Below are 13,426 nucleotides of genomic sequence, written 5' to 3' on the forward strand. Positions count from 1 at the left end.
ATACATCTCTAGAGACGATCATGTTCAACAACATACAGTATGAGGAAACTAATCAGGGAAACAGTGATTGTGATGTTTGAGTAGGTGTGTCTTTGATTGGACACAACGTAAGCAGAGTAAGGTTTAGTTATGAATGGCTGGATCACCATGCCAGTATGTACAATACAACGGGCCAGAATCAATGCTTTGTTTAGTAGAGATGGGGACATCCTCATTAGGTGTCTAATAATTGACTGTATTTACTTTGCTAGCCACAGGCAGGACAACAAATCCCCCATGGGGGACACACAATTATATTTCCTAATTCCACAACCAAAACTAGTTTGTACAAAATACTTCAAAGGAAACACAATTACATCAACACACCATTGGCATTACATCATGTGAAAATGCCCTGTTCATCTTACAGTACAAGACTATGGGGGATTTCGGACTTTGATAAGGAAAAAGCCAAAGACATGATTATACGTTTTGTTTCAGGATTGTTTTATTCATATCAAGTAGCCTGATCCCATTGCATCCATGATAGTTCAAATGACTCTCTCAGAGTAAAGGGCAGCTGTACAAAAAAACCCAGAGGGGTGAAAAGATTTGTTGTCATTCTGACCGTCTTGAGAGAATGCGAGCGAAAGGCATGGGAGTAAAAAGAGTGAATGAGAAAAGTAAAGAGAGAAGAGACAGAAGGCAACAACAACCACGGGCAAGGTGAGCAGCAAGGCTGCTTTGTCCTGAATCTGCCAGGCTGATGAATCCACTCCCGCTCCTCCATCTGGGGCTCACTGAGAGCTGCTGGGTTGCCCACGGCAACTGTAAACACCAGACCCAATCAATCGATCAATAACTGAATCAACCGATCACTTCTCAGCCTGCTTTTCAGTCAGGTATACAGTACACAGGAACCATTCATCCATAACAAGCACATTTTTCACATCCACAGGACAAAAATTCCTTTTAGTCATCTGCAGAAACTCAATTCTCAAAGATGACAAAGTTGTATTGAAAGTAGCATTTATTCATTCCACGCAAACGTAGCCAGTCAAGTAATAGATCACAGCATTTGGCAGTAGTGAGGCGTCTGTCCGTCTACTGTAAGGGTGATGTGTAATGGAGACACATATCAGCAGTACAGTCCAACAGCATCAGATCACAGTCATATTCACTGGGCAACCAAGAGTAGAAATTGTCTAATAAGAAATGCTCATTTAGTTTCTTCCATTGCCAAACGTTTTAATAATGGTATGCCCTAATGAATACAATCCAGAGACTCTCACGAACAATCACTAAAGCATTTTAAGTCTATGGTCAAGCATAACAGAATATTTTATAATGAATCTGTCCAAGGTAAACAACTCCAGTCATTAGGTAGTATAATTGTTTTAATTAAGGGGGGGGGGGGGGGTATTTTATAAAGTTGACATCTCCTGGTGTAATGTCTAAGTGTAACAGAAACAGTGAACATTCTAAGGCTTTTGAGACTATCAAGGCAAAGGTAAGTACTTGAGCTCCTGTGACCTCGCTATAAGCTTACTGTTCGTACCTTGTGATTGGTTGAGCAGTGTTGACAACCAATGACATTACAGTTAAGTGTACTAAAATGAAGGCAGCTCCACTCCTGTCCAAGTAAAACTTACACTTCAGTCCTCCTTACTTCAGTGACTTAAGACATAATACTCTTCCAATAATTGATTGCAATCCTTACCCAATAGAAATTGACTAATACTGTCAAATAAAATGTCAAACTTTATACAAACAGAATCTTTCAACCTTATACAACGACAGTCCTCATGCAAACTGTCCATAATACAAGCTAACTCCTCAAACATAGACCAATGTTCCCATTCAAAGTCCTGAGTTCTCATAAGAAACTCTTCATAAGACATTCTGTTCTTATAAAAACACACCGTATTCATAACTCATGCAAAGTCCTGAGTTTTCATAAGACACTTCATAACACAAAGAAATCATATAATGACTGTCTGGATCTCCACCTCCTCCGATGACGTAATAACAAACTCCTCCTCCTGCTGCTGTTCCATCACCTCGACCATGTCCTCGCCCCCCGATGTTGTTACCATGGTGACCGTGCCATCGGGCGTTTCCAGTGCGCCGCCTCCTGCCAGAAGGGTTCCGTCGCTGATGGCCGAGGCCAGGGTCATGGCGACCTGCGCGGTCAGGTTCTCAGGCGTTGCTATGGTGATGGTGTCGCCACAGTCGGAGATGGATGTGCCCTCGTCCATGGAGACATTGCGCACAATGATTTGGTGGCCGCCGATGCCACCACGTGATTGGTTGACGATCTGCTGCACCACCTTCATGATGTGGTTGCCCATCTGAAAGGTGGGTAGAGCAGGGTGAGTATTGAGATGCCTTCTTAATGTCTACCTAATAGTTGATTTATCTATGCCAGGGATCATCAACTAGATTCAGCCTGAGCGGATGGTCGGGGGGCTGAAACGTAGACTGTAAATTGACCACAAAAAGTCCAAACATATGTTTGACTAAAACATAGGCATTTCAAGACCTGCTTATATTTGTATATGATCACGTGGGAATAGTTGGAAACAGATTCCTTAAATTAAAATCACTTGGAGATGGTTTCCTGGTGTTTTTACAGTCTTATGTCCAGCAATGAAAATCTTTAAACAAAATACATTTAGTTAATACCTTTTGCGAGGGGCCAAATAAAACCACCCGCCAGTTGGGGAACGAAAATAAGTTTCACTGCAATTTTGAAATGTAGACAGATCAGTTGTTGGATCTTTTTGTGTTATGATGAACTTCACAGGGTGGCGAGGGTCTTATTATTCTGATGACATGATGATCGATGCTTGACAGCCGTTTGACAAATATTCTCTCTCGTATCCATAATAATCTCATCATGTAGACTAGCCTACCTGCAATGTATCTGAGAGCTGTTGGCTAGAGCGCACATGCCAGAGGAGGCATATTTGCTCTTTAACAGTTTTTGGTAGAGTTGAAAATGAGATGAAAACACATTTAACTTTAGATTTTTATTCGGTATATGAAAAAGTAAGCCGAAAAAAATGACGTTTTGAAGGGCCTCCCGGGTGGCGCAGTGGTCTAACGCAGTGCCACCAGAGACTCTGGGTTCGAGCCCAGGCTCTGTCGCAGCTGGTCGCGACTGGGAGGTCCATGGGGCGACGCACAATTGACCTAGCGGCGTCCGGGTTAGGGAGGGTTTGGCCGGTAGGGATATCTTTGTCTCATCGCGCACTAGCGACTCCTGTGGCGGGCCGGGCGCAGTGCACGCTGACCACGTCGCTAGGTGTACGGTATTGCGCTGTGTTAAGAAGCAGTGCGGCTTGGTTGGGTTGTGTTTCGGAGGACGCATGGTTCTCGACCTCTCCCGAGCCCGTACGGGAGTTGTAGCGATGAGAAAATAATTAGATACCACAAAATTGGAGAGAAAAAGGGGGTGAAAAAAAGGACGTGTGCACTGATATCAGCAGCAAGTCAGTTTGGTGGAAACACCGGTGGATAATCTGCAGATTTTATATTTGCATGAAAATCTGTCACCAATTGGATGGAAACGTAGCTTTGGTCGCATGTTAAATATATGTCTATGACCATGCAAACAGTGAACACAATTTATTGGCTCCAGGAGAAATAGGAGAGCAGAGCAGAGCACTGACCTGATTCTGGTTGTCTTGGATGAGAGTCACCTCCTCGCCCTGCCCCTCCTCCTCCTCCTCCTCCTCCACTCCTGGGGCCTGTGGAGAAGAGACAGGACACGTGAACTACAGAACCTTCCATACATACTGACAGCATCATTTATGAATGTGATGATGCATCTAATTTCTGTGAGAAAAACAGATGAATATTCTATTAACAACTGTGTTTACATCAGCACCTTGTCTGTGTTGGTGCCTAAAGCTCTGCCAGGTCAAGTTGAAACATTCAGTGAATTCAGCAAAAAGTCTGGATATATTACTTTCACATTTTCGGCAGTGTGAAATGGGTAATAGATCCATAAGGAGAATAACCCCCCCGCCCATCTATGAATGGTCTCACCCTAATGATGTATTCCTGGGTGTCAGCCACCACAGAGGAGAACTCCACCAGCACAGCGTGGGGGTCGTCTGACATGATGGCTGCTGTGGCCAGGCTGTCTGCAGAAACCTGCTCCTCTGAGACCAGCATGCCTTCCTCCCCAGACCCCTCCTTCTGGCCAGCATAACAGCCACCTGGACACACAAACACATCAATGTAATCCTGTGTAGTGCTATTTGGCTCTTTGCTTGTGTGTCAATTGTGGAATTGATAACATGTATAGGCTAATATGGAAAATCGATTACTTCATCAATTAAAAATCAGGGCCATTGTCAGCCTATCCAAAGTAATGTAAGTCGGGAGTACACGCATAAAGAATAGTAACACTAATATCACTGATAAGATCAATGCCAGATACATCAGATTCTATGAATCTGACATTGATCTGAATGCTATACATGACCCAGGAGACAAGTGTTAATCATCCTGACCTTTGGCACGTAAATGGCGGTTGAGGGTGCCATGCTCAGCGAAGCCCCGCCCACACTTGTGACACTTGAAGGGCTTCTCTCCGGTGTGATGGCGGATGTGGCGCACTAGAGAGCCCTTCTCCCTGAAGCCCCGTGAGCAGAACTGGCACACGTATGGTTTCTCCTGGGCGTGCGTCCGCTGGTGCACCTGCAAGGCATTCTGGGACAAAAGGGGAGGGGGGGGGGGAATGATTAATTAATCGACATCTGTTAGTCAACCAATTCACTTCTGACATGCGAGAAAAATGACTGAGATAACCTTTCAAACGAAGAGGCACCCCGAAACTTGACTTAACATTAGCAGACTCCTGCCATTTAAGAGACTAAATAAAACGTACGAATTCAACAACGTTCAGTCGGAATATTTTGCATGCTCACGGCTTACCTTGGTTGAAATAAAAGTTGAGTATGAACAAACCTTGGTCTTGTATCCCTTGTCACAGCTGTTGCAGTTGTACGGCCGTTCCTCCGAATGGGCCCTCATGTGTTCCCGGACGTGTCCGATGGTCTTGTACAGCTTGCCGCACTCACCACACTTGTACCGCCTCTCACTCAGGTGGACCTCCATGTGCTTCTTCAACAGGTAGCCTGTCAGGAACTCTTTCTGACACATCACACACTTGAAGGGCTTGCAGCCTGCAGAGAACACACAGATGAGCTACTGTAGGTCGTGTTCATTAGTGAACGCAACAGGTAGTCCCTCCCCTTCAGACCGGTTTCCTTGGAGACTAATGAACACGACCCAGGGAGAGAGAGAGACACTGGGGAGATTTGAGAAAATGTAATAAACATGGAATACATGATATAGACGTATCTGATCTTGAAACCTTGGCTGAATCCTCTTACCACCCCAATCATTAGATATCAATGGATCACCTATGGTGTGTGTTGACTAATGATGTAAAGAAACAATGGGTTATGCCGAGACTATCGTTAAAGGAAATCATTAAAAAGAAATGGAGACAGTGGTCTTACCGAGGTGACCTTTGACATGGAAGCGGAGGTAGTTGAGCGCCTTAAAGGAGCGACTGCAGTGAGGACACTTGTGACTTTTAGACGGCGGCAGATCCTCCTGCTTGTCAGATATGTCCTACATGGCAGGGCAAGGGACATACACCATGTTTATCAACCTCCTGCTGTAGGTGAGAATACACACCATGTTTATCAACCTCCTGCTGTAGGTGAGAGTATACACCATGTTTATCAACCTCCTGCTGTAGGTGAGAGTATACACCATGTTTATCAACCTCCTGCTGTAGGTGAGAGTATACATCATGTTTATCAACCTCCTGCTGTAGGTGAGAGTATACACCATGTTTATCAACCTCCTGCTGTAGGTGAGAGTATACACCATGTTTATCAACCTCCTGCTGTAGGTGAGAGTATACACCATGTTTATCAACCTCCTGCTGTAGGTGAGAGTATACACCATGTTTATCAACCTCCTGCTGTAGGTGAGAGAATACATCATGTTTATCAACCTCCTGCTGTAGGTGAGAGTATACACCATGTTTATCAACCTCCTGCTGTAGGTGAGAGAATACATCATGTTTATCAACCTCCTGCTGTAGGTGAGAGAATACATCATGTTTATCAACCTCCTGCTGTAGGTGAGAGTATACACCATGTTTATCAACCTCCTGCTGTAGGTGAGAGTATACATCATGTTTATCAACCTCCTGCTGTAGGTGAGAGAATACATCATGTTTATCAACCTCCTGCTGTAGGTGAGAGAATACATCATGTTTATCAACCTCCTGCTGTAGGTGAGAGTATACATCATGTTTATCAACCTCCTGCTGTAGGTGAGAGTATACACCATGTTTATCAACCTCCTGCTGTAGGTGAGAGAATACATCATGTTTATCAACCTCCTGCTGTAGGTGAGAGTATACAGCATGTTTATCAACCTCCTGCTGTAGCTGAGAGAATACATCATGTTTATCAACCTCCTGCTGTAGGTGAGAGAATACATCATGTTTATCAACCTCCTGCTGTAGGTGAGAGTATACACCATGTTTATCAACCTCCTGCTGTAGGTGAGAGTATACATCATGTTTATCAACCTCCTGCTGTAGGTGAGAGAATACATCATGTTTATCAACCTCCTGCTGTAGGTGAGAGAATACATCATGTTTATCAACCTCCTGCTGTAGGTGAGAGTATACACCATGTTTATCAACCTCCTGCTGTAGGTGAGAGTATACACCATGTTTATCAACCTCCTGCTGTAGGTGAGAGAATACATCATGTTTATCAACCTCCTGCTGTAGGTGAGAGTATACAGCATGTTTATCAACCTCCTGCTGTAGGTGAGAGAATACATCATGTTTATCAACCTCCTGCTGTAGGTGAGAGAATACATCATGTTTATCAACCTCCTGCTGTAGGTGAGAGTATACATCATGTTTATCAACCTCCTGCTGTAGGTGAGAGTATACACCATGTTTATCAACCTCCTGCTGTAGGTGAGAGTATACACCATGTTTATCAACCTCCTGCTGTAGGTGAGAGTATACACCATGTTTATCAACCTCCTGCTGTAGGTGAGAGTATACACCATGTTTATCAACCTCCTGCTGTAGGTGAGAGTATACACCATGTTTATCAACCTCCTGCTGTAGGTGAGAGTATACACCATGTTTATCAACCTCCTGCTGTAGGTGAGAGTATACACCATGTTTATCAACCTCCTGCTGTAGGTGAGAGAATACATCATGTTTATCAACCTCCTGCTGTAGGTGAGAGAATACATCATGTTTATCAACCTCCTGCTGTAGGTGAGAGTATACACCATGTTTATCAACCTCCTGCTGTAGGTGAGAGTATACACCATGTTTATCAACCTCCTGCTGTAGGTGAGAGTATACACCATGTTTATCAACCTCCTGCTGTAGGTGAGAGTATACACCATGTTTATCAACCTCCTGCTGTAGGTGAGAGTATACACCATGTTTATCAACCTCCTGCTGTAGGTGAGAGTATACACCATGTTTATCATTCCCCATTGACTAACTCACCACCATCTCCTCAGCCTCCATCTCCACACACTCCTCCATCACCTGGATCTCTGTCATCCTGCCCTCCATGTCCCTGACCTGCAGGACCTCTTTAGGCATCCCGTCCAGTGCCTGCTCCTCGGCCTCCTCCACCTCCTCAGTGACTGCCTCCAGGGCGATGCCAGAGTTGATGATGGCCTGGCAGATGAGGTTGTCCCCCTCGGCCACCAGGGCATCTGCCTGAGCCTGGTCCAATATAACCTAGGGATGGGGAACCAGACAAGAAAAGTGGGTCCAACGTGGCCCTAGGAAAAATGTGTAACATCCAAAGAGGTTATATTAAACATCAGAGATTTGAGATACAAAGGAAATGCTTGAGGGTGGGTTTCTCTATTTTCTTTCATCTGCACTGATGTGATAGAAATGGACAGGCATTCACAACATGGCCTTCACCTATCCTGTGATTTCAGATCACTACAAATTAACAGGTGTGAGAGGAGACGAGTAAGACATTTTACAGTACTGGAATGCATCCAGATCTCCACACACCTGCTGTTCCTGCCCTTCTCCCTCTACCTCCATGTGGAAATGGACCTCGTGGATGACTTCCTGTCCTCCGCTGTCAGTCTCCACCACGCTGACCACTGCCGCCTGTGCTTCCTCTTCCTCCTGCTGCTCCACTTCCTGCTGAGCAGCCAATGAGGCGGCCTCTGCCTCTACTCCTGAAATACAAACATGACACCATCAATACCTATATATTACCCTGTCCAGCTACTTATCTACCGATAGATCCATATATTTAATCTTTCTATCCATATATTTATCTTTCCATATAGTAATCTCCCTCTTTCCATATAAACAGAAGTACACTACCGGTCACTACGGTTAAGTTTTAGAACACCTACTCATTCAAGGGTTTTTCTTTATTTTTTACTATTTTCTACATTGTAGAATAATAGTGAAGACATCAAAACTATGCAATAACACATATGGACTCATTTAGTAACTAAAAAAAAGTGTTAAACAAATCAAAATCTATTTTACATTTGAGATTCTTGAGGTTCATGCGGTAGTCACCTGGAATGCATTTCATTTAACAGGTGTGCCTGTTAATTTGTGGAATTTCTTTCCTTCTTAACGCGTTTGAGCCAATCAGTTGTGTTGTGACAAGGTAGGGGGTATACAGAAGATAGTCCTATTTTGTAAAAGACCAAATCCATATTATGGCAAGAACAGCTCAAATTAGCAAAGAAAAAGTAATGGACTGTCATTTAAGACATGAAGATCAGTCAAGGCAGAACATTTCAAGGACTTTGAAAGTTTCAAGTGCAGTCACAAAAACCATCAAGCGCTATGATTAAACTGGCTCTCATGAGGACCACCACAGGAATGGAAGACCCAAAGTCTAATGCAGAGGATAAGTTCATTAGTTACCAGCCTCAAAAATTGCAGCCCAAATAAATGCTTCACAGAGTTCAAGTAACAGACATCTCAACATCAACTGTTCAGAAGAGTGTGTGAAGCAGGCCTTCATGGTCAAATTGCTGCAAATAAACCACTACTAAATGACACCAATAAGAAGAAGAGACTTGCTTGGGCCAAGAAATACAAGTAATAAGACCAGTGGAAATATATCCTTTGGTCTGGAGTCCAAATTGAGATGCGATGTGGGTGAACGGATGATCTCTGCATGTGTATTTCCCACAGTGAAGCATGGAGGTGGTGTTGTGGTGTGGGGGTGCTTTGCTGGTGACACTGTCAGTGATTTATTTAGAATAAGGCACACTTAACCAGCATGGCTACCACAGCATTATGCAGCGATACGCCATCCCATCTGGTTTGGGCTTAGTGGGATGATCATTTGTCCTGTTCAACAGGACACCTCCAGGCTGTGTAAGGGCTATTTTACCAAGAAGGAGAGTGATGGAGTGGTGCATCAGATGACCTGGCCTCCACAATCCCCCGACCTCAACCAAGTTGAGATGGTTTGGGATGAGCCGGACCGCAGAGTGAAGGAAATGCAGCCAACAACTGCTCAGCAGACTGTTGGAAAAGCATGCCAGGTGAAGCTGGTTGAGAGAATGCCAAGAGTGTGCAAAGATGCCATCAAGGCAAAGGGTGGCTATTCTGAAGAATGTCAAATATATTTTGATTTGTTAACACTTTTTTAGTTACTACATGATTACATATATGTGTTATGTCATAGTTTTGATGTCTTAATATTATTCTACAACATAGAAAATAGTACAAATAAAGAAAAACCCTTGAATGAGTAGTTGTTCTAAAACTTTTGACTGGTAGTGCACGTGGAAACCCCTTCAAATTAGCGGATACGCCTATTTCAGCCACACCTGTTGCTTACGGGTGTATAAAATCGAGCTTACAGCCATCCAAACTCCATAGACAAACATTGGCAGTTGAATGGCCTTACTGAAGAGCTCAGTGACTTTCAACATGGCAGGTCAGTGACTTTTCAAATCAGTTCATCAAATTTCTGCCCTGCTAGAGCTGCCCCGGTTAACTGTAAGTGCTGTTATTGTGAAGTACAAACGTCTAGGCGCAACAACGGCTCAGCCGCGAAGTGGTAGGTCACAAGCTCACAGAACGGGACTGCCGAGTGCTGAAGCTCGTAAAAATCACCTATCCTCAGTTGCAATCCTCACTATAGAGTTCCAAACTGCTTCTGAAAGCAATGTCAGCACAATAACTGTTCATGAGTGTGTAACAGTATAACTTTAGACCATCCCCTCGCCCATACCCGGGCGCGAACCAGGGACCCTCTGCACACATCAACAACTGACACCAACGAAGCATCGTTACCCATCGCTCCACAAAAGCCGCGGCCCTTGCAGAGCAAGGGGAACCACTACTTCAAGGTCTCAGAGTAGGTGACGTCACCGATTGAAACGCTATTTAGCGCGCACCACCGCTAACTAAGCTAGCCATTTCATATCCGTTACAAGTGCTTCATGAAATGGGTTTCCATGGCCGAGCAGCAGCACACAAGCCTAAGATCACCATACACAATGCCAAGCATCGGCTGGAGTGGTGTAAAGCAGTGTAAACACGTTCTCTGGAGTGATGAATCACGTTACACCATCTGGCAGTCTGATGGAAGAATCCAGGTTTGGCGGATACCAGGAGAACACTACCTGTCAATGCATAGTGCCAAGTTTGTTGGAGGAGGAATAATGGACTGGGGCTATTTTCATGGTTTGGGCTTGGTCCCTTAGTTCCAGTGAAGGGAAATCTTAACTCTACAGCATACAATGACATTCTAGATGATTCTATGCTTCCAACTTTGCGGCAAAAGTTTGGGGAAGGCCCTTTCATGTTTCAGTATGACAATGCCCCCGTGCACAAAGAGAGGTCCCCCACAGCAATGTTCCGACATCTAGTGAAAGCCTTCCTAGAAGAGTGGAGGCCGTTATAGCAGCAAAAGGGAAACCAACTCCATATTAACGCCCATGATTTTGAAATGAGATGTTCGACAAGCAGGTGTCCACATCATTTCAGTCATGTGGTGTATGTATCCTACCATCTATCCATATATCTATCCATGCATGCATGCATGATCCCTCAATCTTTTGACAGACTGCTACCTTTCTGCTGTCCGTCCTTGCTGACGAGGATCTCCTTGTACTGGTTGAAGCGGATCTTCTCAGTGCATGGGGTGATGGACTTGAGATGCCTGGTCAGAGCCCCTGACTCCCTGAAGGAGAGTCCACACAGGTTACAGTGGTACGGGCGCTCGTCTGGGGGAAGAAAGGGAGAAAGACTGATGATGGAGATAGGAAACGAAGCTGCATGTCACATGCAGCAAAATCTCATTCTGAGCCCCCCCCTTCCAGTCCACTGTACCTGTGTGACGGCGGTTGTGACGAATGAGGGAGCCTTTGGTGCGGAAGGCACTCCCACAGAGCTCGCAGGGGAAATTCTTATTCTCACTGTGGGTGATCATATGGGTTCTCAGGATGTTTGTCTAGAAAAAAGGTAGACAGAAAAATAGGTTTGTTTGATTGAGCATAAACAAGGGAAGAACAAAATCGCTGATAGTCATGATTTCAAAACTTTCTTCCAGACTAGACAAGGTAGTGACAATCTGTACAGGTTCATTCTCAGATCTATATCAACAGGAAGCACAGGTGCAGTACAACTCACCGTTTTGAATGTCTTCTCACATGTTTGGCAAATGTAGCGTCCATCTTTGTTGACCCTGTAGACTGGCTTGTCTGCACCGTCAGGGCTGTGGTCCTCGGTCCCCTCTGTTTGGACAGTTGCCTTCCCTGTGCCACCCCTCTTCCTGCGACTTCGAGAGGAGTGGCCTTCAACTTCTACCTCACCTGAGAGAACTTAAGGCTGGTTAATTCAGTCCCCTCAAATAATTTAACCCATTAACCCATTTCAACTGAGCATGAAAGTCAAAACAGGAGGAAATTGGGTTTCTGACAGAATATAAAGACTTTGCCATGAGAAGAAACCATAAATCAATCAAATAATGTCTTATCAGTTACGGACAGATGATACTGGAGGGTGCCAGAGAGCAAAAGTCAAGGAACATTGACTGACCGTTGTTGTTGGACTTGTCTGGTTCATCTGAAGACAGTCCACTTCCGTCCATTCTTGTCAAGGTAGCAGAGGTTCCATCTGGGGCAAACACCTGACCAAACACAAACGTTTTGACATATCACCCCATTCATTTATGAATTCTACAATGTAAACCGAGTAGGCACCGGGTGTACAATTGCCCGGGCAAGCCTACCTCTTGGTTGTCATCTCGGGGTTTATTGACGGGCACCTGGGGTTCCTGTGCCCGCGTGCAGTTCTGCTGAAGCTTGTGCTGGATGAATGCCTCCAGCGTACAAAACTCGGACTGGCAGCGTCCGCACTTGTGGACATCTTCATCTGCAAGTGAAATGCGTGAAAAACATGCGTACAGTCAAGAACAACACACTTAAAAATAAATTGTAAAACGTTCAATGTTGTTGTTGACTGGCTAGCTAATTAATTGACACATGCAAGTGATTGGACATTGACATAGCGAAGTTAGCTAGCTACTGTAGCAAGTGCAGCCGCCAGCTAACTTAGCTAATGTTAGCATATTTAGCAAGCCTAGCTGGCTGGCAAGGCTAAAACCGATAAGTGTAAAGTTAAACTACAATCCGAGGATGCTAACTAACTAAATCTGACCAGCGCGACCTACACTAGTTGGCTAGCTAGGTGGATAGATAGATAGCATTGACCCGATACAGCGCAAGCTAGAGTGCACCGACCTTATTTTGTCGCCTACCAAGTAAGCTAGCTAGCAGCTAAATAAATTGAATCAATTGGAGTGGGCCTACATATATGACAATAAAAATATATGACTTTTTTTGCACGTAAACTGTCTTTACCTTCATCTCCGAGAGTTGTTTGAATTGTGACGATGTTGTTGCCGTGATCCGTTTGCTCGCTCACTGTTTCTGCCGTATTATTATTTTCTACATTCATGTCGTTTGAGTTCTCCGTCTCTGTCGCAACGCTACTCGAGAGAAAACATGGCGGATTTACGACCTCGTAGTCATAACAACAAAAGTGCAATACGAGGGAAGGAGGTAGAAGAGACAAATCATAGGACGACTTGGATTTTGAATTATGCGTTTTACCAGATTTTGGTAAAAATTGGCCAACTCTAATGTCTGAAATTATCATGCGCAGGATTTAAATAAATATTATCAAGAATTTGCAAAATATTCCAGAATTGGATATATATCACGACATGTGCTCTACAATGTGAGTGTATTCCATAAAATCTATGCACCTGTCATTCTCTACAAGAGGGCAAACTTGTCCACAGCATGGCATTGATGCGATGCCTTATGATTTCCGTATTCTTTTCATTTGGAG

General features: G+C 44.3%; 1 protein-coding gene across 2 annotated transcripts; it reads right to left on the bottom strand.

The window, feature by feature from the left end:
• Positions 1 to 991: 991 nt before the first annotated feature.
• LOC110486831 (transcription factor E4F1) lies at positions 992 to 13,399 on the bottom strand. 2 transcript variants are annotated; one of them, XM_036941555.1, is made up of 15 exons: positions 13,341 to 13,399; positions 12,934 to 13,061; positions 12,303 to 12,445; positions 12,110 to 12,200; positions 11,702 to 11,892; positions 11,402 to 11,522; positions 11,143 to 11,295; positions 8,090 to 8,262; positions 7,562 to 7,801; positions 5,517 to 5,631; positions 4,960 to 5,177; positions 4,503 to 4,701; positions 4,033 to 4,205; positions 3,654 to 3,731; positions 992 to 2,330 (listed from the first exon to the last, which is right to left on the bottom strand). In XM_036941555.1, the coding sequence occupies exons 1-15, from the start codon at positions 13,382 to 13,384 to the stop codon at positions 1,962 to 1,964; spliced, it is 2,436 nt and encodes an 811-aa protein (XP_036797450.1). In that variant the 5' UTR covers positions 13,385 to 13,399; the 3' UTR covers positions 992 to 1,961. The 2 variants fall into 2 exon arrangements, with proteins under 2 accessions (XP_036797450.1, XP_036797449.1); XM_036941554.1 differs by lacking the exon at positions 13,341 to 13,399 and having other exon boundaries at positions 11,702 to 11,883; positions 12,934 to 13,209.
• Between the last annotated feature and the right edge of the window lie 27 nt (positions 13,400 to 13,426).

Source organism: Oncorhynchus mykiss, chromosome 13 (genome assembly GCF_013265735.2).
Source record: "Oncorhynchus mykiss isolate Arlee chromosome 13, USDA_OmykA_1.1, whole genome shotgun sequence".
NCBI classification, from domain to species: Eukaryota; Metazoa; Chordata; class Actinopteri; order Salmoniformes; family Salmonidae; genus Oncorhynchus; species Oncorhynchus mykiss.